We start from the raw sequence: 24,657 nt of genomic DNA, 5'->3' as shown, positions 1-24,657 counted from the left end.
TCCATCTTAGAGGACCAGAGTCCTCTAAGACCTTGCTTCCTACAGGGTGTCTAAGATGCAGATGGACCCTTCTTGCTGACCCTGGCTGCTTCTCATACTTAATGCGTTTATGTGCTACAAGTGTCTCAGGAATCCTTACAGAGAAAGGACAGGGGGAAGAAGGGAGGGACACTAGGGTGCAGTGAGGTGGCCTTCAGCAGCTGCTGAAAGCTGGATTTTCAGGCTACAAGGCTCGGCAGTCACAGGGAGTCTGGCTGGCCTGAGCAGGCTGCCCTCTGGGGTGGGTGAGGGCATGCGTCCTGTGCTGAGGGTGCCCTTGCCGCCTGAGGCCCAGCCTTGAAATTGGGCCTTATGGTCACCACATCCTGAGCCTCATGGCCATCATGTCCTGGGCAACATAGCGAGACCTCATCTCTACTAAACAATGGTTTTAAATTAGCTGGGTGTAGTGGTGCACACCTGTAGTCCCAGCCACTCAGGAGGCTGAGGCTGGAGGATTTGCGCCCAGGAGGTCAAGGCTGCATTGAGCCTAATTTTTAGAGATAAGATCTTGCCCTGTTGCTCAGGCTACGTGCGGTGCTGATGGAGCACGACCCAATTGCAAATTTTTTCTTTCTTTCTTTCTGTCTGGGCACTGTCAGGGCCCTGCAAAGCTCTGCTGGCAAAGCTTGATTCCAGGGTGGCCCTCTTAGGAAGTGGATGGGACTCCGTCAGGGTGCTTGTGGAGGGCTGATGCTGGGAGCCAGACCCAGGCCAGACTCCACTAGACGTCACGCATGGAGCAGGGCTAGCTAAGTGGGTGACCATTTCTGTCCCTCCATCTAGAGAGAAGCAAGGCCACAGCCGTGGCCCTGGGCAGTTTCCCAGCAGGTGGCCCAGCCGAGCTGTCGCTGAGACTGGGGGAGCCATTGACCATCGTCTCTGAGTAAGTCCATGGGCACTGGGTACCTGAATATGCACTAATAGAGCCAGGCATGGTGGTGCGTGCCTGTAGTCCCAGCTGTTACTAATAGAGCCAGGCATGGTGGTGCGTGCCTGTAGTCCCAGCTGTTACTAATAGAGCCAGGCATGGTGGTGCCTGCCTGTAGTCCCAGGTGTCACTAATAGAGCCAGGCATGGTGGTGCGTGCCTGTAGTCCCAGCTGTTACTAATAGAGCCAGGCATGGTGGTGCCTGCCTGTAGTCCCAGGTGTCACTAATAGAGCCAGGCATGGTGGTGCCTGCCTGTAGTCCCAGCTGTTACTAATAGAGCCAGGCATGGTGGTGCCTGCCTGTAGTCCCAGCTGTCACTAATAGAGCCAGGCATGGTGGTGCCTGCCTGTAGTCCCAGCTGTCACTAATAGAGCCAGGCATGGTGGTGCCTGCCTGTAGTCCCAGGTGTCACTAATAGAGCCAGGCATGGTGGTGCCTGCCTGTAGTCCCAGGTGTCACTAATAGAGCCAGGCATGGTGGTGCGTGCCTGTAGTCCCAGCTGTCACTAATAGAGCCAGGCATGGTGGTGCCTGCCTGTAGTCCCAGCTGTCACTAATAGAGCCAGGCATGGTGGTGCCTGCCTGTAGTCCCAGGTGTCACTAATAGAGCCAGGCATGGTGGTGCCTGCCTGTAGTCCCAGCTGTCACTAATAGAGCCAGGCATGGTGGTGCCTGCCTGTAGTCCCAGCTGTCACTAATAGAGCCAGGCATGGTGGTGCGTGCCTGTAGTCCCAGCTGTCACTAATAGAGCCAGGCATGGTGGTGCCTGCCTGTAGTCCCAGGTGTCACTAATGGAGCCAGGCATGGTGGTGCGTGCCTGTAGTCCCAGGTGTCACTAATAGAGCCAGGCATGGTGGTGCGTGCCTGTAGTCCCAGGTGTCACTAATAGAGCCAGGCATGGTGGTGCGTGCCTGTAGTCCCAGGTGTCACTAATAGAGCCAGGCATGGCGGTGCGTGCCTGTAGTCCCAGCTGTCTGGAAGGCTTAGGTGGGAGAATCGCTTGAACTCGGGAGTTCAGGACCGCAGTGGGCTATGATCAAGCCAGTGCACTTCAGCTTGGGTGACAGCAAGACTCTGTCTTTAAAAATAAAGGAATGGGCCACGTGTGCTAGCTCACACCTGTAATCCCAGCACTTTGGGAGGCCGAGGTAGGCAGATCACCTGAGGTCAGGAGTTTGAGACCAGCCTGGCCAACATGGTGAAACCCTGTCTCTACTAAAAATACACAAATTAGCCAGGTTTGGTGGCAGGTGCCTGTAATCCCAGCTACTCGGGAGGCCAAGGCAGGAGAATCGAATCACTTGAACCTGGGAGGCGGAGGTTGCAGTGAGCTGAGATCACGCCACTGCACTCCAGCCTGGGCGACAAGAGCAAAACTCTGTCTCAAAAAAATAAAAATAGATGAAGGAAGGAAGGAATAGAGATGCTGTCCCGGGAGAAGGGGCCCTTCCCCAGGTAGAAAAGCACGAGCCTTTGCTGAAGTGCTCACAGGAACCCTGTGGTGGAATTTCAGGCGGCTGGACACCCCCACAGGGAGAGGCAGTGGGTGGCCAGTGCCCTGTAGCAGGGAGCCTGGAGTCGTGCCATCTACCACTGGCCCCAGCCCTGACTCAGGAGCTACCTGGACAGGCTAATGCAGGGAAGCCTGGGAAACAGGTGGGACAGGTGGCTGCAGGACCCAGCCTGAGAGGCTCCTTGCCAACCCTGAATGTGCAGTTCCTGGGGCCTTGGCTCATCTGAAAAAGGTACCCCGACTCTTTTCTCTCTCCAGGGATGGAGACTGGTGGACGGTGCTGTCTGAAGTCTCAGGCAGAGAATACAACATCCCCAGCGTCCACGTGGCCAAAGTCTCCCATGGGTGAGTTCCCACCCCAGGCCCGCCTTGCGGAGCTTCCTGCTTTCTCTTCCCACAAGAGCTCCCCTTTATGCGCAGCTCTGCGCTGAGCAAAGCTGAGGATGGAGGAGAATTGAACCGAGGCCCTGCCCTCAAGAGGGGCAGACAGCTCATCCTAGCACAGGTTGGCCTGTGAGACGTGGGAGCCAGGGGAGGGGCTTGGGAAGGCCCATAGAGGAGGTGTGGAGTTCTGGGCTTTGGAGGTTGCCAGGATCTCATGGTGGAAAACACTGAAAAGTCCAAATAGGAGATGGGAGCATGCCCTGTGAGCGCCTGGCACAGTGGTGCGCACCTGTGGTCCCAGCTACTAGGGAGGTTAAGGTGGGATGATCGCCCGAGCCTGGAAGGTCAAGGCTGCAGTGAGCCGTGATTGTGCCACTGCACTCCAGTCTAGGCCACACAGCAGGAGCCTGTCTCAATTAAAAAAGAAAAAAATCAGAGGGGCAGCTCTTGGGAAGGTGGGGCTTAGAAAGGTGAGTAGATAGAATCAGGGTGCTGGGGGCACTGAGCAGGGATAGCAGAGAGGCTGGGACCAACCCAGGTTACTTGGGAATGAGGTCTCCAGGCAGAGAAAGCTGAGGCTGTCCCCATGAGTTTATCCTGCCAGGGCCCTGGAGCCAGGACTAGGAGGACAAAGATGGCGTGGGCCTCCGAGACCCTGAGCCCAGCTCTTTGTGGAACAGGTAGAACTTTGAGGCCCAGAGAGGGAGGGCCTTGTGAGGGTCACTCAGAGGCGGTGGTAAAATCTTGGCTTCCCTCTTCCTCCAGGCTGACCCTGTCCCTTGTCCCTCTCTCTCACTCCTCCAGGTGGCTGTATGAGGGCCTAAGCAGGGAGAAAGCTGAGGAACTGCTATTGTTACCTGGGAACCCTGGAGGGGCCTTCCTCATCCGGGAGAGCCAGACCAGGAGAGGTGGGTAAGCTCAGCGCCAGCCCAGGCCCTCCCTGCGTGGAGGTCTCAGAAAGGAGCCCTGGCCAGGCGCGGTGGCTCAAGCCTGTAATCCCAGCACTTTGGGAGGCCGAGGTGGGCGTATCACGAGGTCAGGAGATTGAGACCATCCTGGCTAACACGGTGAAACCCCGTCTCTACTAAAAAATACAAAAAACTACCTGGGCGAGGTGGTGGGCGCCTGTAGTCCCAGCTACTTGGGAGGCTGAGGCAGGAGAATGGTGGAAACCCGGGAGGCGGAGCTTGCAGTGAGTGGAGATCCAGCCATTGCACTCCAGCCTGGGCAACAGAGCAAGACTCCGTCTCAAAAAAAAAAAAGAAAAGAGCCCACAGATATATGACTGCAGGTGCGGCCCAGAAAATAGGCTTTGCCTGACTCCTCAGTCAACCAAGATTTCCTGAGCCCCAGCTCCATGTCCTGCCCATATGAGCCATGGGGGGCCCAGGCTTGGGGAGATGGAGACAGGCCATGAAAGCAGAGGAGAGGCAGCTAACTTTCGAGCAATCAAGGGAGGCTTCATGGAGGAGTGGGCCATGAGTGGAAACTTGAAGGATGTTCCCACAGGATCCCAGGCAACAAGACACATTGGTGCTGGGGTGGGCCAGGGGGCTGTACCTCAGGACAATAGGAGGTTAGAAGTGAGCAAGGCTCCAGCATAGAGGCCTTGGATGCTGGGCTGAGAAGCTCAGGTTTTCTCCCAAGGCAGTGGAACTGCTCCTCAGCAGAGACACGGTGCTGGGCGTGGGCTTTGGGGGAGACGAGAGGATTCATTACAGGGACTCTCTGAGTGTGTTCTGTGGGCCACCTGCTTAGAAATAGAGGAGATGGGGGGTCAGTTTAGGGGACACCGAAAATCATCCTTCTCTGAGAGGTTCATAATCTGTGTTAACACAAGACTTCTTAAGGCATCGCGCTTGCCTAACTGGGCATTTCCCAAGTGTTTCTGAAGGCAGGAGCGTTTCATCATGCAGCACCTGTAATATTCACTCTATGTTCGTTCATTCAGCAAATGCTTCTCCAGCACCCATGATGTGGGGAGCCTTCAGGGAAGGACAGGACCTACTGTATGTGTCAGGCCTTAGGCATCTCTGCTAAGGGAGGTGGACATGGTCCCTGCTCTCAGAGAGCTCCTAGGTCACTGGAAACCAGTGTTCCATGGCACAGAATCTCTATTTGAGATTCACAGTGATGCCAGGGCTTGCCCCTCCAATGCTGAGAGCCAAGTATGATATGACTTGAGGGTGGGGCAGGCAGAAGGCCAGATGTGAAGGGCTGGAGTTCCTAGCCTTGGTGTCGAGCAGTCTGGCTGTTGTCTGCCATGTTGCTGCCATGAGAGCCTATCAGCAATAGAGCAAAAATCTGCATTTCTAAAAACGAATACAGGCGGGGCACTGTGGCTCACACCTGTAATCCCAGCACTTTGGGAGGCTGAGGTGGGAGAATCACTTGTGCTCAGGAATTTGAGACCAGCCTAGCCAACATAATGAGACAACTTCTCTACAAAAAAATTTAAAATGTAGTGAGGCATGGTGGTGCCTGCCTGTAGTCTGAGCTACTTGGGAGGCTGAGGCAGGAGGATTGCTTGAGCCCAGGAGTTCCAGGATGCAGTGAGCCATGACTGCATCACTGCACTCCAGCCTGGGCAACAGAGCCAGACTCCATCTTAAAAAAATAAAAGTGAATGTGAATGGCCCACAGTAGGGATCTAGGCTCAGCCAATACATTGGCAACTAGGATTTTTAATAGAGTATAGTCACAGAATTTCCTTGCGCTGACTAGGAGGGATTCCTCCCTCCCCAAAACACCACATGATTCTGATCTCTTGGCAAAACGTTAAAACAGTGACAGGATCTCTTGGTTCAGTAGCCAGTCAGAGCTAGAAACCCATTGGAAGTCACCTCATGGATCCTCCTCTCCCCACCGTACAGACTGAAAAACAGGCCCAAAGAGGGGTAGGGACGTGCCACATCACACATTCATGTGGGACGTCTCCCACCCCAGGTGCAGGGCCTTTTGCAATGAAAACACAAAGTTGATTGACAGTCTCTTTGATGACCCTGCCTCCCTCTGAGCTGCTGCCCGAGTCCCTTAAGGCAGAGGCAAAGAGGGACGTTGAAGGAGCAGCAGCACCCACATTTGTGTTAAACCCTTTAAGTGACTTAAAACAATGTGTGGGGATTGTACTCCCATTGTCTTCATTTTACAGATGGAAAAACTGAGGCTTAGAGAAGAGAAATAGTTTGCCTGGGGAAACACAGCTAGTAAGTGCACAGCCAGGATTCAAACTCAGCCACAGCTCCTCTCACTCCAGGCCCCCAAGAAAGGCCCACATGGGGCAGTAATGTTGGCACTGCAAGCACAGTGACAGACCAGGAAAGGAGGTATCAGGAGCGGACAGACCTCCTGGCACCCGCCTTGATATGAACCAACTGTGAGAGGCTGTCGGGACCCTTTGTTCTCTGCCTCAGTCTCCCTCCCAGGACCCTCTCCAGCTTCTTTATGTCTCCTCCCTTGCCCTTGGGCGCTCCTGGGTTGACCTCTCTGAGGCCCCTCCTGCTATTTTCTAGGCAGCATCAGCACCCCCACCTCACATACATCCATATGCTGGTGGAGGGGCTGGGGAGGCCAGCCCAGCACAGCAGCTGCAAACAGGAAACCACAGCAGCGGTGCGGAGTGGAGCAGGGCCCCACTGCAGACTGTCCCCCGGAGCTTGAGAAGCCACAGGAAGTGCTCAGTGCTCAGCTGCCCCACCCCTGGCCCATTCTCTGGCCTGGTTCAGCCCCAAGAATATAGTGGCCAGCCCTTATGGCCACTCTGCCCCTTACCTAAGAAGGCACAGACGCAAAGAGAAAACCGTGTGAATGATAGAGGAGAAAGCCGTATGGATCCATGAATTTTTTTTTTTTTTTTTTTTTTTTTTTTTTTTTTTTTGAGACAGAGTCTCACTGTGTCACCCAGGCTGGAGTGAAGTGGCACATTTTGGCTCAGTGCAGCCTCCGCCTCCTGGGTTCAAGTGATTCTCATTCCTCAGCCTCCCTGGTAGCTGGGATTACAGGCGTGTGCTACCACACCGGGGTAATTATTATTTTTTTGAGACAGAGTCTCTGTTGCCCAGGCTGGAGTGCAGTGGCGCGATCTCGGCTCACTGCAACCTCTACCTCCTGGGTTCAAGTGAGTCTCCTGCCTCAACCTCCTGAGTAGCTGGGATGACAGGCATGTGCCGCCATGCCCAACTAATTTTTGTGTTTTTAGTAGAGACAGGGTTTTATCATGTTGGTCAGGCTGGTCTCAAACTCCTGACCTCAGGTGATTGACCCGCCTCAGCCTCCCAAAGTGCTGGGATTATAGGCATGAGGCACCATATCGGGCTATTTTTTTTTTTTGTATTTTTACTAGAAACGGGGTTTTGCCATGTTGGCCAGGGTGGTCTCAAATTCCTGACCTCGGATGATCCGCCCACCTTGGCCTCCCAAAGTGCTGGGATTGCAGGCATGAGCCGCCGCGCCCGGCCAGAAATACAGACTTCCAACGAGAAGGCACGGTGAAGCCTCTAACGGGACCGAAGTGCTGGGATTGCAGGCGTGAGCCGCCCGCCGTGCCCGGCCGGATCCAGGAAGATCTTTAAAGATCCATAAGATCCACATAAGGCCGGGCTAGGTGGCTCAGGCCTGCAATCCCAGCACTTTCGGAGGCCAAGGTGGGTGGATCACCTGAGGTCAGGAGTTTGAGACCAGCCTGGCCAACATGGCGAAACCTCATCTCTACTAAAAATACAAAAAAATTAGCCGGGCGTGATGGCGGGTGCCTGTAATCCCAGCTACTCAGGAGGCTGAGGCTGGAGAATTGCTTGAACCTGGGAGGTGGAGGTTGCAGTGAGCCAAGATGGCACCACTACACTCCAGCCTGGGTGACAGAGTGAGACTGTGTCTCCAAAAAAAAAAAAAAAAAAAAATCCACATAATTACTGGGACTGATTATCCAGGTCCCCATAGTCAACTCCAAAAGGGGATGGATCAATATGCAGCTCTTCTTATCAAAGAGGAAGACGAAAAACGTGAACAGGGAAAGAAAAAAAGAATTTGCCAATTTTTCAGGAAAGGTAAAGTTTTCCTGCAGATCATGGTCAATTTGTGGGACAAGAATCAGTTTAGGGGCCATGTGCAGTGTCTCACACCTGTAATCCCAGCATGTTGTGAGGCCAAGGCAGGAGGATCACTTGAGCCCAGGAGTTCAAAACCAGCCTGGGCAACAAAGGGAGACCCCCATCTCTTCAAAAAAAAAAAAAAAATTTTTTTTTTAAGTTAGCCGGGTGTGGCGGCATGTGCCTGTTGTCTCAGCTACTTGGGAAGCTGAGGCAGGAGAATTACTTAAGCCCAAGAGGTCGATGCTGCAGTGAGCTATGATCACACCACTGGACTCCAGCCTGGGTGACAGACCAAGACCCTGTCTCTAAAAAATAAATACATAAATAAATAAATTCAATAAATCAACTACTGATGCCTGTCCCCCACCTCCAGGGTTTCTGACTCACTGGTCCGGGATGTGGCCTGCACACTGTAAAAGCTGCCCAGGTGATTCTGATGGGTAGCCAGGGTCAGAACCCACTAATTTAGTGGGTCTGGACCAGTGCGTGTTGGTAGTGAAATTGAGCAGAGAACATTACCATGGTTGGGGTAAATATTGCGTCATAAAACTTTTGTTTCAGATTTTTTATAAGGTGTGTCCTGGGTCACAGTGTAAACTTCTGTACTGTGGTTTGACACCGCAGTGACTCTAAGGGCCCAAGTGACCTCAGAGAACAGTGGTTCTCAGACTTGAGTGTACAGAAATCATCAGGGGAACTTGTTGACACTGTCGACTCATGGGCCCCACCGCAGACCTAACTGAATCAGACTTTTGGGGGCAGAGGTCAGAAATCTGCTTCTTGGACAAGCTCTCTGGATGGTTCTACTGTTCTCTTGAGTTTGAAAACAGAGTTCCAATCTAGGGAACCCAGAATGAAGTAATAAGAGATAATGTATTTTACAGTATGCTCTTGTCTTATATAATGGGAATTAGCCATTGACCGAGTGAGTGAGTGAGCGATGCCAGGATCAGCTTTTCATTGGCCCAAAGGCACTGATTCCACAGGGGCTTCAAGCCTGTGTGTGGACCAAGGAGGAAGGCCTGGGGCCCTGAGCTACCAGGACACTACTCAGAGTCCGGAGCGGGAAGGCCCCATCTTCCCAAGTCCCTCTGGCATACCTGGCTATATGACAGGCCTCGGGACAGCCATGGCCAGGCTCTACTCAGGCCCCAAGTCTTGGTCGCTGAAGGGTGCCTGGAAGACTCTGTGGAGGTCACAGGATTGTGCAGAGGTCAGCACAGGGTTGGGGACAGGCCCCAGCAGCAGCCCCACCTGGCTGTCCTGCTGTATATCTGTTCTGCATCAGGCACTATAAGGGAGATTGATGAGCAAGACGTCGTTCCTGCCCCCGTGGGGCTCACCTCTGCCCACTTTCAGTTGGGAAACACTTACTGAGCATCTCCTCTGAGTCAGGCCTGCTAAGTCATGGCTTTTGTCCTCAGGGTGCAGACAGTGGAGGCAGCCAGATTCAGCATCCCCAAAGCTTCTCAGAGGCCTCAGCAGAGAAGGTTCAGGAGGGTCCTACTAGGCCCACTTCCCACACGCAGCTCCTGATCTGATCTCTCATAGCCCCTCCCAGCATTGTCACTGGACCACCTGACCCCAGAGGTCCCAGAGGTGATGTTGCCTACGCCTGCCGGAGCTTTCTGAAACCAGGAACTTATACTGTGCCTTTCTTTCTGGTGGGTCCTCCTCTAGGCCCCGCATCCAGCCACAGCTTCCAGTGTTCCCTCTGGACCCTCTGCCCACCAGCCACTCTGTAAACATGCCTTGTTCTTTCTACCACTGCATCCTTACACATACCCCTCCCTCCATCTGGAAAGCCTGCCCTCTGCTTCTCCTCAAGGCAAACTCACACTCATCCTTCGCCATTTGTTCCAATGGGACCTTCCCAGACCATCACCTTCCCAGACCATCGCCTTCCCAGACCATCGCCTTCCCAGACCATCGCCTTCCCAGATTATCGCCTTCCCAGACTATGTCAATCTTTGTTCTCAACTCCCATAGCATCTTGAAAAGACCTCTTCTGTAGCTATAATAGGTTTATTTCTTTTCTTTTTCTCTTTTTTTTTTTAAAGACAGGGTCACCCAAGCTGGAGTGCGGTGGCACTATCTTGGCTCACTGCAACCTCCATCTCCCAGGCTCAAGCGATTCTCCCACCTCAGCCTCCTGAGTAGCTGGGACTACAGGTATATGCTACCATGCCTGGCTAATTTTTGTGGGTTTTTTTTTGAGACAGAGTCTTGTTCTGTCATCTGGCTGGAGTGCAGTGGCACGATCTCGGCTCACTGCAACCTACACCTCCCGGGTTCAAGCAATTATCCTGCCTCAGCCTCCCGAGTAGCTAGGATTACAGGCGCGTGCCACCACACCCAGCTAATTATTGTATTTTTAGTAGAGACAGGGTTTCACTATGTTGGCCAGGATGGTCTTGATCTCTTGACCTTGTGATCCGCCCGCCTTGGCATCGCAAAGTGCTGGGATTACAGGCATGAGCCACTGTGCCCAGCTGTATTTTTTTTTCTTTTTTTTTGAGACGGAACCTCTGTCACCCAGGCTGGAGTGCAGTGGCGCAATCTCAGCTCACTGCAAGCTCTGCCTCCCGGGTTCACGCCATTCTCCTGCCTCAGCCTCCCTAGTAGCTGGGACTACAGGCACCCACCACCAGGCCTGGATAATTTTTTGTATTTTCAGTAGAGATGGGGTTTCACCGTGTTAGTCAGGATGAGCCCGATTTCCTGACCTCGTGATCTGCCCGCCTTGGCCTCCCAAAGTGCTGGGATTACAGGTATGAGCCACCGCGCCCGGCCTGTATTTTTTTTTTAAAGACGGGGTTTTGCTATGTTGCCTTGGCTGGTCTTGAACTTCTGACCTCAAGTGATTCACCCACCTTGGCCTCCCAAAGTGCTAAGATTACAGGCGTGAGCCACCATGCCTGGCCCAGGTAATTTTTGTATTTTGAATAGAAACAGCGTTCTGCTATGTTGCCCAGGCTGGTCTCAAACTCCTGACCTCAGGAGATCACCCACCTTGGCCTCCCAAAGTGCTAGGATTACTGGCATGAGCCACCACACCCAGCTTTTTTTTTTTTTTTTTTTTTTTGAGACAGGATTTCACTTTATTGCCCAGGTTGGAGTGCAGTGGCACAATCATGGTTCACTGCAGTCTTGAACTTCTGGGCTCAAGTGATCCTCCCACCTCAGCTTCTTGAGTAGCTGGAACTACAGGGGGGTGCACCACCATGCCTAACTTTAAAATTTTTTTTAGAGACAGGATCTCACTATGTTGCCAGGCTGGTCTTGAACTCCTGGGCTCAAGCGATCCTCCCACTCAGACTTCCCAAGTGCTGGGATTACAGGTGTGAGCCACCACAGCTGGCTAAATTTATTTCCTGAAACAAAATCATGGCCAGGCACGGTGGCTCATGCCTGTAATCCCAGCACTTTGAGATGCCAAGGTGGGTTGATCACCTGAGGTCAGGAGTTCGAGACCAGCCTGGCTAACATGGTGAAACCCTGTCTCTATTAAAAATACAAAAAAATTAGTCAGGCATGGTAGCAGGTGCCTATAATCCCAGCTACTCAGGAGGCTGAGGCAGGAGAATTGCTTGAACGCAGGAGGTGGAGGGTGCAGTGAGCTGAGATCGTGCAATTGCACTCCAGCCTGAGGAACAAGAGCAAAACTCCGTCTCAAAAAAAAAAAAAAAAAAAAAAATCTGGGGACATGCTCTGATGAGAATAATACAGGAACTACATACGTGAAATGAGGACCGTTAAGGAAAATCCTAGCTGTGGATGTGCTGACAAGACAGCGCTTATTTCCCCCGAGTGTGATGATTTCATACGTGTGTCTGGGCCCAGAGCAGAGTGTCCAGCATGTAGTGGGTGCTCAGCAGATGTTTACTGAATAAATGAATGAGCAGGTCAGCACACCTATGCATGTTGAGACGGGGAGAGAGGATGAAGAGCTGGGGGATACTGCCCCTCAAACAGGAAGATTCAGGCCATTTGTAGCATCAGTTCCAAAGACAGAACCAAAGTCACCTCCCCATTACCCCTAGTGACCTGCTCCCCCATCAGTCACCTGGACCTGTGTGCCCCACAGCACTCTGTCTTCAGCTGAGGGCTGGCTCTGGGTGGGCCTTCTGTCCCCAGGGCAGAGTAGGGCTTAGTAAATGCTCAATATGTGTTTGCTGCAAATCGTGCAATGATAGGCCTTCAAGAATCATTCCCAACACCATCTGTGCCCACAGACAGTAGGAGTGCAAACGGTGATGAGCTCTCCTTTAAAACTGCTTGTCATCGTGGCTCCATCCGAGTGTTTATCACAGAGACTCAGTCATTCATTCAACAAACAGATACTGTGTGCTGACTCTGTGCCAGGCACTGTTCAGAAAACCAGAGATTCTGCAGTATGAAAAGCAAGATTCCTGCCCACAATCTAGTTGGCAAGGTGGACAGTAAACAAATAAGAAAAGAATGTGAGAGTGATAAGTGCCAAGAGGAAATAAAGCAGCGTTCAGAGGACACGGAGTGCCAGGGTGTGAGTGTGAGCACAGGCCTCAGGGAGGCGCGTGCGTCCTCAGCAGGCGGCCACAGGAGACAGGACGAGGGGAGTGGGGAGTTGGGAGTCAGGTCACACAGAGCCTTTCCAGGGAGAGGACTCGGGATTGATTTTAAGTGTGACAGGGAGGATTCTGAGCAGGGGAGTGAGATGACCTGACTCCTCCTGCCTGCTGCGAAGAGAGGAAGCCACGCAGGAAGCTGCAGCAGGCTCTGTCCAGGTGAGAAGTGGTCGGTTCTTAGCTGTGTTCTGACCACACCCAGTAGGGCTTTCTGTTGGGCTGGATGTGAGGCTGAGAGAGAGGAAGCAATCAGGGATGGATGACCCCTGACCTCTTTATCCCTGAGACCAGATCCCAAGTGTAGCTACCCTTTCTGATTCTAATAACTGGTGACAGTGGCTAGGGTGGGGTGGTTCAAGAACCATGCAAAAGATATAAGGTCTTGGTCACTAGTTCAGCTGGGTTGGTTGGCCTTCTGGGCCTATTTTCAAATATTTAGCCCATTCCCAACCACAGAATTTTTTCAGGGTTACAGCACAGCTCAAGAAGAGACTCTTCTCAAAGGTACAGAATGCAAACCGGGCGTGGTGGTGCACACCTAGAGGCCCAGCTACTTGGGAGGCCGAGGCAACAGGATCACTTGAGCCCAGAGTTTGAAGCCTGCCTGAGCAACATAGTGAAACTGTCTCTAAAAAATAAAAAGAAAAAAAAAATTAAGGGTGCAAAGGTCAAAGAGCTCTCAGTCAGGCAAAGAAACCAAAGAAAAGGAGGCAGAGACCCCACTGGGGTCACTACACTTCTCAAAGCATATTGACTCTGGGTCACCTTGCTAAATCTACTTTTAGTTCTAGTAGCTTTATGGCAGATTCCTTAGGATTATCTGTATATGATTGTGTTATCTGTAAGTAAACGTAGCTGTATTATTTTATTTTCCAATCCATATACTTTACATTTCTTTTTCTTGTCTTACTGCACTTGTTAGGGCCTTTGGTGCAACACTGAGTAGACCTGGTAAGAACATTGTTGCTTCGTTCCCAATCTTAGATGGAAAATAATCCCATGAAGTATGTTATAGTTTTTTTTTTTTTTTTTTTTTTGAGATGTAATGTCACTCTGTCACCCAGGCTGGAGTGCCGTGGCCCGATCTTGGCTCACTGCAACCTCTGCCTCCTGGGTTCAAACAATGCTCCTGCCTCAGCCTCTGGAGTACCTGAGATTACAGGCGCCCACCATTATGCCCGGCTAATTTTTCTGTTTTTGTAGAGATGGGGTTTCACCATGTTGGCCAGGCTGGTCTTGAACTCCTGGCCTCAGGTGATCCGCCTGCCTCGGCCTCCCAAAGTGCTGGGATTACAGGTGTGAGCCACCGCACCGGCCAATGTTCAGTTATTGATTGATTGAGCCAGGGTCTTGCTCTGTTGGCTAGGCTGGAGTGTAGTGGCACAGTCATGGCTCACTGCAGCCTCAATGTCACAGGCTTAAACAATTCTCCTGCCTCAGCCTCTGGGGTAGCTGGGACCACAGGCACGCACCACCATGCCTGACTAATTTTTAAATTTTTTGCAAAGACAGACTCTCACCATGTTACCCAGACTCGTCTGAAATTCCTGGCTGGCCTTAAGTGATTCTCCCACCTCAGCCTCCCAAAGTTCTTAGATTACAGGCATTAGCCATTGTCCCTGGCCAATGTTCAGTTCTTATTTTGTAAATAAATTTTAATTTTACATTTATCCTTATTGTTAAGCAAGTGATGTTCAGTTTTTGTTTTTTGTGGGTTTTTTTTTTTTTCTTTTTCTTTTTTTTGAGATGGAGTCCTGCTCTGTCACCCAGGCTGGAGTGCAGTGGCGCAATCACGGCTCACTGCAACCTCTGCCTCCCGGGTTCAAGCGATTCTCCTGCCTCAGCCTCCCAAGTAGCTGTGATTACAGGTGTCCGCCACCATGCCCGGCTAATTTTTGTATTTTTAGTAGAGACGGGGTTTCACCATCTTGGCCAGGCTGGTCTCAAACTCCTGACCTCGTGATCCACCTGCCTCAGCCTCCCAAAGTGCTGGGATTACAGGAGTGCGCCACCGCGCCCGGCTGTGATGTTCAGTTTTTTTTGTTTTTTTTTTGTTTTTTTTTTTTTGAGACGGAGTCTCGCTCTGTCGCCCAGCCCAGGCTGGAGTGCAGTGGCGCGATCTCAGCTCACTGCAAGCTCTGCCTCCCGGGTTCACGCCATTCTCCTGCCTCAGCCTCCCGAGTAGCTGGGACTACAGGCGCCCACAACCGCGCCCGGCTAATTTTTTTTGTATTTTTAGTAGAGACGGGGTTTCACCGTGGTCTCGATCTCCTGACCTTGTGATCCGCCCGCCTCGGCCTCCCAAAGTGCTGGGATTACAGGCGTGAGCCACCGCGCCCGGCTGTTCAGTTTTTAAGTCAACTCTGCATTCCTGGGAAAAAGCCAATTTGGTCATCATGTTATCTTTTTCTTAATTTGAAAAGTTAAAAATTCCTTAATTTTTATTCCTGGTACCACTACCACAATTTACAGGGCAATATACCTGATGTAAAGAAAAGGCTACAACACTATATTATATTAATCAATCGCTGCACTTTTTGCAAACTGCGGCTCTGACAGTCCTGCACAAGAAGGGTTTCCTATTGAAGCTGCAGTAACTTTTCTGATGATGGACCATCGTTCCTTCTGTGGCGGATTTTTAAAGTTCCTCTAACGCATTTGGAACTACTGTCTCCAAGTAACCTGCAGCTTTCCTGACAACTCCTTGCTCTCTCTCTCCTGCTAAGAACTGTAGCCCTGGCTGGGCGTGATGGCTCAGGCCTGTAATCCCAGCACTTTGGGAGGCCAAGACGGGTGGATTACCTGAGGTCAGGAGTTGGAGACCAGCCTGGCCAACATGGTGAAACCCCAACTCGGCCGGGCGCGGTGGCTCACGCCTGTAATCCCAGCACTTTGGGAGGCCGAGGCGGGCGGATCACAAGGTCAGGAGATCGAGACCACGGTGAAACCCCGTCTCTACTAAAAATACAAAAAATGAGCCGGGCGCAGTGGCGGGCGCCTGTAGTCCCAGCTACTTGGGAGGCTGGGGCAGGAGAATGGCGTGAACCCAGGAGGCGGAGCTTGCAGTGAGCCAGGATCGCGTCACTGCACTCCAGCTTGGGCGACAGAGCAAGACTCCGTCTCAAAAAAAAAAAAAAAAAAAAAAAAAAAGAAACCCCAACTCTACTAAAAATACAAAAAAATGGCCAGCTGCAGTGGCTCACGCCTGTAATCCCAGCATTTTGGGAGGCCAAGGTGGGTGGATCATGAGGTCAAGAGATCGAGAACATCCTGGCCAACATGTTGAAACCCCATCTCTACTAAAAATTAGCTGGGCGTGGTGGCGCATCCCTGTAGTCCCAGCTACTTGGGAGGCTGAGGCAGGAGAATCCCTTGAACCCAGGAGGTTGCAGTGAGCCGAGATTTATAGCCTTTTTCTGCTGTTTTTAGAACCTTCTGCTACTATATTTACCACTTCCACCACCAATCCGTAAGTACCACCATAGGCACTGCCTGAGCTTCTTCCACCAAAACTACCCCCTTTCATAGGTCCATAATTTGATTGCTGTTGTCCACTATAATTGCTGAAATCATAGTTACCACCACCACCATAGTTACCAGCGCCAAAATTTCCTCCTTCATTGTAACCATCATATTCTCTGCCACCGCCACCATATCCACCACCTTGGTTTTCATATCTTGCTCCACCATCACCATAGTCCCCTCTGCTGCTATAAGCAGGCTCACCATCATTGATACCACTATCACCTCCTCCATAACTACCTCTGCTGCCGCCACCTCCACCCCATCACCTCCTTCATAACCACCTCTGCTGCCACCACCTCCCACCCATCACCTGCTCCATAACTACCTCTGCTGCTGCCACCTCCACCCCATCACCTCCTCCATAACTACCTCTGCTGCTGCCACCTCCACCCCATCACCTCCTCCATAACTACCTCTACTGCTGCCACCTCCACCCCATCACCTCCTCCATAACTACCTCTGCTGCCACCTCCACCCCATCATCTCCTCCATAACTACCTCTGCTGCCGCCACCTCCACCCCATCACCTCCTCCATAACCACCTCTGCTGCCACCACCTCCACCCCATCACCTCCTCCATAACTACCTCTACTGCTGCCACCTCCACCCCATCACCTCCTCCATAACTACCTCTACTGCTGCCACCTCCACCCCATCACCTCCTCCATAACTACCTCTGCTGCCACCTCCACCCCATCATCTCCTCCATAACTACCTCTGCTGCCGCCACCTCCACCCCATCACCTCCTTCATAACCACCTCTGCTGCCACCACCTCCCACCCATCACCTGCTCCATAACTACCTCTGCTGCTGCCACCTCCACCCCATCACCTCCTCCATAACTACCTCTACTGCTGCCACCTCCACCCCATCACCTCCTCCATAACTACCTCTGCTGCCACCTCCACCCCATCATCTCCTCCATAACTACCTCTGCTGCCGCCACCTCCAGCCCATCACCTCCTCCATAACTACCTCTGCTGCCGCCACCTCCACCCCATCATCTCCTCCATAACTACCTCTGCTGCTGCCACCTCCACCCCATCACCTCCTCCATAACTACCTCTGCCGCCACCACCTCCACCCCATCACCTCCTCCATAACTACCCCTGCCACCACCTCCCACCCATCACCTGCTCCATAACTACCTCTGCTGCCGCCACCTCCACCCCATCACCTCCTCCATAACTACCTCTACTGCTGCCACCTCCACCCCATCACCTCCTCCATAACTACCTCTGCTGCCACCTCCACCCCATCATCTCCTCCATAACTACCTCTGCTGCCGCCACCTCCAGCCCATCACCTCCTCCATAACTACCTCTGCTGCCGCCACCTCCACCCCATCACCTCCTCCATAACTACCTCTGCTGCCGCCACCTCCACCCCATCACCTCCTCCATAACTACCTCTGCTGCCGCCACCTCCACCCCATCACCTCCTCCATAACTACCTCTGCTGCCGCCACCTCCACCCCATCACCTCCTCCATAACTACCTCTGCCGCCACCTCCACCCCCTCACCTCCTCCATAACTACCTCTGCCGCCACCTCCACCCCATCACCTCCTCCATAACTACCTCTGCCGCCACCTCCACCCCATCACCTCCTCCATAACTACCTCTGCCGCCACCTCCACCCCATCACCTCCTCCATAACTACCTCTGCCGCCACCTCCACCCCATCACCTCCTCCATAACTACCTCTGCTGCCGCCACCTCCACCCCATCACCTCCTCCATAACTACCTCTGCCGCCACCACCTCCACCCCATCATCTCCTCCATAACTACCTCTGCTGCTGCCACCTCCACCCCATCACCTCCTCCATAACTACCTCTGCCGCCGCCACCTCCACCCCATCACCTCCTCAATAACTACCTCTGCCACCACCTCCACCCCATCACCTCCTCCATAACTACCTCTGCCGCCACCTCCAACCCATCACCTCCTCCATAACTACCCCTGCCGCCACCTCCACCCCATCACCTCCTCCATAACTACCTCTGCTGCTGCCACCTCCACCCCATCACCTCCTCCAAAACTACCTCTGCTGCCGCCACCTCCACCCCATCACCTCCTCCATAACTACCTCTGCTGCTGCCACCTCCACCCCATCACCTCCTCCATAACTACCTCTCTGCCGCCACCTCCACCACCACAGCCTTCTCTTCCACCAAAGTTTCCACCACAGTTAAAATCACCTCTACCACCTCCAAAGTTTCTTCTGTAACCTATAAAATTGCCAGATCCACCTCCATGACCACTTTGCCATACAGCAGACTACATCTCTTGTTTAGTAAGGACCTTTTTCACTTCACAATTATGCCAATTAACAGTGTAGTATTTCTGGCTGGGTGCAGTGGCTCAAACAATAGGGATATAGAAGACTTGAATAATGCAATCAACCAATTTGATTTGACATAAAACATGGCACTGTAATCCCAGCATTTTGGGAGGCCTAGGCAGGCGGATCATGAGGTCAGGAGTTCGAGACCAGCCTGACCAACACAGTGAAACCCCGTCTCTACTAAAAATGCAAAAATTAGCTGGGCGTGGTGGTACGCGCCTGTAATCCCAGCTACTCAGGAGGCTGAGGCAGGAGAATCATTTGAACCTGGGAGGCAGAAGTTGCAGAGAGCCAAGATCTCGCCACTGCACTCCAGCTTGGGCAACAGTCCGAGACTCTGTCTCAAAAAAAAAAAAAAAAAAAAAAAAAAAAAAGTGATATTTCTGAACAGTTCTATCAACTGTATCTTGATTATCAAAAGTTACAAAAGCAAATCCTTTTTTCCACTCTGCCTGTCTTCCATAACTTCTATGGTTTTAATCTTGCCATACTTTTCAAAGGTCTCTCAAATTATATTCTTCTGTATCTTCTTTATTTTATTTATTTTTTTTGAGATGGAGTCTCGCTCTGTTGCCCAAGCTGGAGTGCAGTGGCGAGATCTTGGCTCTCTGCAACTTCTGCCCCCCAGGTTCAAATGATTCTTCTGCCTCAGCTTCCTGAGTAGCTGGGATTACAGGTGCCCACCACCACGCCCAGCTAATTTTTGTATTTTTAGTAGAGACGGGGTTTCACCATGTTAGCCAGGCTGGTCTTGAACTCCTGACCTTGTGATTTGCCCACCTCAGCCTCCCAAAGTACTCGGATTACAGGCATGAGCCACCACGCCCAGCCTTGTTTTTATTTATTTTTTATTGAGGTGGAATCTCGCTCTGTCTCCCAGACTGGAGTGCAGTGGCATGATCTTGGCTCACTGCAACCTCCGCCTCCCAGGTTCAAACAATTCTCCTGCCTCAGTTTCCCAAGTAGCTGGGATTTACAGGCATGTGCCACCATACCCAGTTAATTTTATATTTTTAGTAGAGACGGGGTTTTACCTTGTTGGTCAGGCTGGTCTTGAACTCCTGACCTCAGGTGATCCACCTGCCTCAGCCTCCCAAAGTGCTGGAATTACAGGCTTGAGCCCCACGCCCAGCCTAGATACATTTTCATTATTAATTTCTAATTTAATTCAATTGTGGCCAGACAACATACTTTTAATGATTTCAATCCTTTTAAATTGTTGGTCGGGTGCGGTGGCTCACGGCTGTAATTCCAGCACTTTGAGAGGCTGAGGTGGGCGGATCACGAGGTCAGGAGTTCGAGGCCAACCTGGCCAACATAGTGAAACCTCGTCTCTACTGAAAAAAAAAGTCGGGCATGGTGGCATGCGCCTGTAGTCCCAGTTACTTGGGAGGCTGAGGCAGGAGAATTGCTTGAACCCAGGAGGCGGAGGTTGTGGTGAGCTGAGATCACGCCACTGCACTCCAGCCTGGGCACCAGAGTGAGACTCCGCCTCAAAAACCAAAATTCTGTTACCACCCAGACTAATCCATCTAGAGTAGTCCAGGTGTGCTTGAAAGAAAATATGTATTGCTGTCTCTCGGTGCCATGTTTTATGTCAAATCAAATTGGTTGATTGCATTATTCAAGTCTTCTATATCCCTATTGTTTTTGTCTTATTACTGAAGAGGATTAAAATCTCCATTCATGGATGTCTATTTCTCTAGGCAATTGTTAGGTTTCATTTATTTTGAAACTGTGTAATTAAGGACTTTTTGTCTTCTTGATGTGTACCTTTATTGCTGGTAATACTCTCGTTTTTGAATTCTACTGTCTGATATTAATATCCCACTAATATTCTCCCATTAATAAGCCATTCTAGCTTACTTATGGTTGTCTGAATATTTTTTTCCATCTTTTTACATTTAGCCTTTAATTTTTAATTTTAATTTTATTATTATTTTTTTTTTCTGAGACAGAGTCTCGCTCTGTCGCCCGGGCTGGAGTGCAGTGGCCGGATCTCAGCTCACTGCAAGCTCCGCCCCCTGGGTTTGCGCCATTCTCCTGCCTCAGCCTCCCGAGTAGCTGGGACTACAGGCGCCCGCCACCTCGCCCGGCTAGTTTTTTTTGTATATTTTAGTAGAGACGGGGTTTCACTGTGTTAGCCAGGATGGTCTCGATCTCCTGACCTCGTGATCCTCCTGTCTCGACCTCCCAAAGTGCTGGGCCTTTTTTTTTTTTTTTTTTTGAGACAGGGTCTCACTCTGTCATCCAGACTGGATGACACAATCTTGGCTCACTGCGACCTTTGCCACCCGGGCTCAATGATCCCCCTGCCTCAGCCTTCTGAGTAGCTGGGACTACAGGCTTGAGCCACTCTGCCTGCCTGGCCTTGTTTTTATTTTATTTATTTTATTATTTTTATTTATTTATTTATTTAGAGACAGAGTCTTGCTCTCTCACCCAGGCTGGAGTGCAGTGGCATGATCCTGGCTCACTGCAAGCTCCGCCTCCTGGGTTCACGCCATTCTCCTGCCTCAACCTCCCAGCAGCTGGGACTACAGGCGCCCACCACCACGCCCGGCTAATTTTTTGAATTTTTAGTGGAGACAGGGTTTCACCGTGTTAGCCAGGATGGTCTCGATCTCCTGACCTTGTGATCCGCCCACTTCAGCCTCCCAAAGTGCTGGGATTACAGGCATGAGCCACCGCGCCCGGCCTTTTTTTTTTTTTTAATTGAGAGGGAGTCTTGCTGTGTTGCCCAGGCTGAAGTGCAGTGGTGCGATCTCAGCTCACTACAACCTCTGTCTCCCGGGTTCAAGCAATTCTCCTGCCTCAGCCTCCCAAGTAACTGGGACTACAGGTGCACACCACCACACCTGGCTAATTTTTTCTTTTTGTATTTTTAGTAGAGACACGGTTTCACCATGTTGACCATGGCTGTTCTCAAACTCCTGACCTCAGGTGATCTGCCCACCTCGACCTCCCAAAGTGTTGGGATTACAGGCGTGAGCCACCGTGCCTGTCACTGGCCTTGGTTTGTTTGTTTATTTATTTATTTATTTGAGATGGTGTCTTGCTCTGTTGCCAAGGCTGGAGTGCAGTGGCACAATCTCAGCTCACTGCAACCTCCACCTCCTGGGTTCAAGTGATTCTCCTGCCTCAGCCTTCCGAGTAGCTGGGACTACAGGTGTGTACCACCACACCCAGCTATCTTTGGTATTTTAGTAGAGATGGGGTTCACCACGTGGGCCAGGCTGGTCTTGAACTGAGATTACTGGGGTGAGCCACCGTGCCCAGCCTGTTTCAGTATTTTAAATGTGCTTCTATGGCCAGGCACGGTGGCTCACGCCTGTAATCCCAGCTACTTAGGAGGCTGAGGCAGTTGGATTGTTTGAGCCTGGGAGCTGTCATCATGCCACTGCACGCCATCCGGGCAAGAGAGCGGGAGCATGGCTCTAAAAATAAATTAAAATCTGGCTGGGCGCAGTGGCTCACACCTGTAATCTCGAGGCAGGTGGATCACAAGGTCAGGAGTTCCAGACCAGCCTGGCAAATATGGTGAAACCCCGTCACTACTAAAAATATAAAAAATTAGCCGGGCATGGTGGCGGGCGCCTGTAGTCCCAGCTACTCGGGAGGCGGAGGCAGGAGAATCGCTTCAACCTGGGAGGCAGAGGTTGCAGTGAGCCAAGATTGCGCCACTGCTCTCTAGCCTGGGCGACAGAAGGAGACTCTTGTCTCCACACACAAAAAAATAAAAAATGAAAAAATGAAACATGCAAAACTGGCAAAACTCTGTCACATGCATCAGTATATGTAATATATACATATAGGTTGAGGAGCAGGAATAAAACTGACATCCATGTGCCTACTTGCCAGCTGAAATTACCTAACAAGCCCTTCGTAGCCCCCTCTCATGCTTCACTGTGTTAATCAGTTGCTTTTCTTCAGAGCTTTGCCATGTGTGCCTGTGTAACATATAATGTCAGTTGGCTGTCTTTGAACTTTAAATAGAATCGGGCTGAATGTATGCTCTGTAATGTTTTTCTGCTTATTTCCAAGATTTCCTTATGCCTATATATGTAGCAGTTATTAATTTTAACTGTTGTTTAGTACTACACTCTATAATCCACAGTTCTACTGTTGAGCATAAATGGGTTGTTTGCAGTTTTTGACTTTGTTGTTGTTGTTGTTGTTGAGACAGAGTCTCCCTCTGTCGACCAGGCTGGAGTGCAGTGGTGCGATCTCAGCTTGCTGCAAGCTCTGCCTCCCGGGTTCATGCCATTCTCCTGCTTCATCCTCCCAAGTAGCTGGGACTACAGGCGCCCACCACCACGCCCGGCTAATTTTTTGTATTTTTCATAGAGACGGGGTTTCACCGTGTTAGCCAGGATGGTCTCAATCTCCTGACCTTGTGATCCACCCGCCTCGGCCTCCCTAAGTGCTGGGATTACAGGCGTGAGCCACCACACCTGGCCCGTTTTTGACTTTTACAAACAGCCGGGCGCGGTGGCTCAAGCCTGTAATCCCAGCACTTTACAATGCTGCTGTGCATATTCTTGCCTGTGTGCTTCTGAGGTAATGTGCCTGGGTAGAACTGCTGGGTTGTAAGGTACGTGCATGTTCAGCTCATCTAGTTAATGCCAAACTATTTCCAAGGTGGCTTGTACTAATTTCTCTTCCACCAGCAGGGTGGGAGGTCCTACTTCTCCACTTCCTTGCCAGCATCTTCTTGACAGTGTTTTTGCATCCTAACACATCTGCCACCTGAGTCTTTGTAAGAACAGCCAACGCTGAATGTTCATTCACACGGTGCCAGACCCTGTACTGAGGGCTCTGTGTGTGATTTGATTTCACCCTCACAAGACCCCCATCTATTATGAACATGTTATTGATGACCGAGAGAGCAAGTCTTTGTCTTGCTTCTGCCCAAGACACTTCCCTTCTGCCGGGGCCCCATGGCCATGTTGCCTATCTTCGTTTCCCAACCTGGGTGGGGCTGAGTCCCAGCAGGGCCTCAGCGCCACCCCTGGACCCTTTTCTCCTCAGGCTCTTACTCCCTGTCAGTCCGTCTCAGCCGCCCTGCATCCTGGGACCGAATCAGACACTACAGGATCCAGCGCCTTGACAATGGCTGGCTGTACATCTCACCGCGCCTCACCTTCCCCTCACTCCAGGCCCTGGTGGACCATTACTCTGGTATGGCCTTTCCCTGCCCCCAGGAGTAGGCTGGGATAGTCTGCAGGGAGGAGCAGGCAGTGGTGTCTTCGGATATTTTACCTGCTATGGAGTATTCAGACAGACAGAAGAGAGGCCTCCCCTATTTTCACACCAGTCCCCATGCCAAGAAATGCAGGCTGGAAGCCTTGTCTTCACCTCGTGCCCTAGCAGAAAAGCCACATACCTCCTGTGTAGGCTCCGGTCAGTACCTTGCCTACCACCCTGGTTCTGATTCAAAGCCCCTGGCAGCAGGCGGAGTTCTCTCCACAGGAACCGGACCCAGAGCTGCTGCTGTGTGGGATTCAATCCTGACTCTCCTTAGTACTTCCTGATGCCGGTCCTTCAACAGACACTGGAAGATGCAGTCACTGGGCACAGCGTCAGGGCGCAGAGAGGGAAGAGCACTCTCAGAAAACTCAGGGGTTTTCTGCAGGTCACTCCATGCAGGAGTAGACAGTAGTAGTAGACTGAGCAGTCCTTAGCTTTCTTCTTCCCAAAGCAATTTCCTAACCAGAAACTTGAGCTCAAGAGGTCCATGAACTCACCCTAAATCATACAGTGATTGTCTCCCAAAAGTTAGCCCAGAAAGACCTTTGACTGCATCTGTCTCCATGAAACCAACAGCTTGGGGCTCATGTCCTGTCACTCTTTTGTAACCATGCCCCCTCCTGCCAAGTGTGGGGGGCTGTCAGGATGAGGGCTGTTGGAGAGAAGTAGGGTGGAGTCGGCCATGTCAGGGATGGAGGTCTCTTCCTCAGAGCTGGCGGATGACATCTGCTGCCTCCTCAAGGAGCCCTGTGTCCTGCAGAGGGCTGGCCCGCTCCCTAGCAAGGATATACCCCTACCTGTGACTGTACAGAGGACACCACTCAACTGGAAAGAGCTGGACAGGTAAAGTCGGGGACTCCTGGAAACATGAAAGCAAGACCAAGAGTTAGAAGGACCCACCCCTGGGAACCACAACCCGAATGTACCTGTCACACTCAGGGACACCTGGCAGCTGGAGCCAGGGCACACT

The 24,657-nt window shown here is 51.6% G+C and overlaps 1 protein-coding gene and 2 long non-coding RNA genes across 5 annotated transcripts in view; 1 reads left to right on the top strand and 2 right to left on the bottom strand.

The window, feature by feature from the left end:
- SLA2 (Src like adaptor 2) overlaps window positions 1-24,657 on the top strand; it is a 38,105-nt gene that overhangs the window by 11,793 nt on the left and 1,655 nt on the right. For 2 of the 3 annotated variants that reach the window (XM_028827245.2, NM_001261124.1), the window contains 5 exon segments: window positions 826-925; window positions 2,742-2,828; window positions 3,672-3,775; window positions 23,469-23,618; window positions 24,398-24,530. In XM_028827245.2, the coding sequence (XP_028683078.1) occupies window positions 826-925; window positions 2,742-2,828; window positions 3,672-3,775; window positions 23,469-23,618; window positions 24,398-24,530 (574 nt within the window). 3 annotated transcript variants of the gene reach the window in all.
- On the bottom strand, window positions 6,715-13,221 carry LOC144332125 (uncharacterized). The gene is made up of 3 exons (XR_013399898.1): window positions 11,598-13,221; window positions 10,419-10,485; window positions 6,715-6,856 (listed from the first exon to the last, which is right to left on the bottom strand). It is a non-coding gene; the product is annotated as an uncharacterized LOC144332125 (long non-coding RNA).
- LOC144332109 (uncharacterized) lies at window positions 22,588-24,546 on the bottom strand. Its single transcript, XR_013399878.1, has 2 exons — window positions 22,960-24,546; window positions 22,588-22,863 (listed from the first exon to the last, which is right to left on the bottom strand). It is a non-coding gene; the product is annotated as an uncharacterized LOC144332109 (long non-coding RNA).

Source organism: Macaca mulatta, chromosome 10 (genome assembly GCF_049350105.2).
Source record: "Macaca mulatta isolate MMU2019108-1 chromosome 10, T2T-MMU8v2.0, whole genome shotgun sequence".
NCBI classification, from domain to species: domain Eukaryota; kingdom Metazoa; phylum Chordata; class Mammalia; order Primates; family Cercopithecidae; genus Macaca; species Macaca mulatta.
The sequence above is the reverse complement of the archived record's forward strand: the minus strand, read 5'-3'. Positions and strand labels throughout refer to the sequence as shown.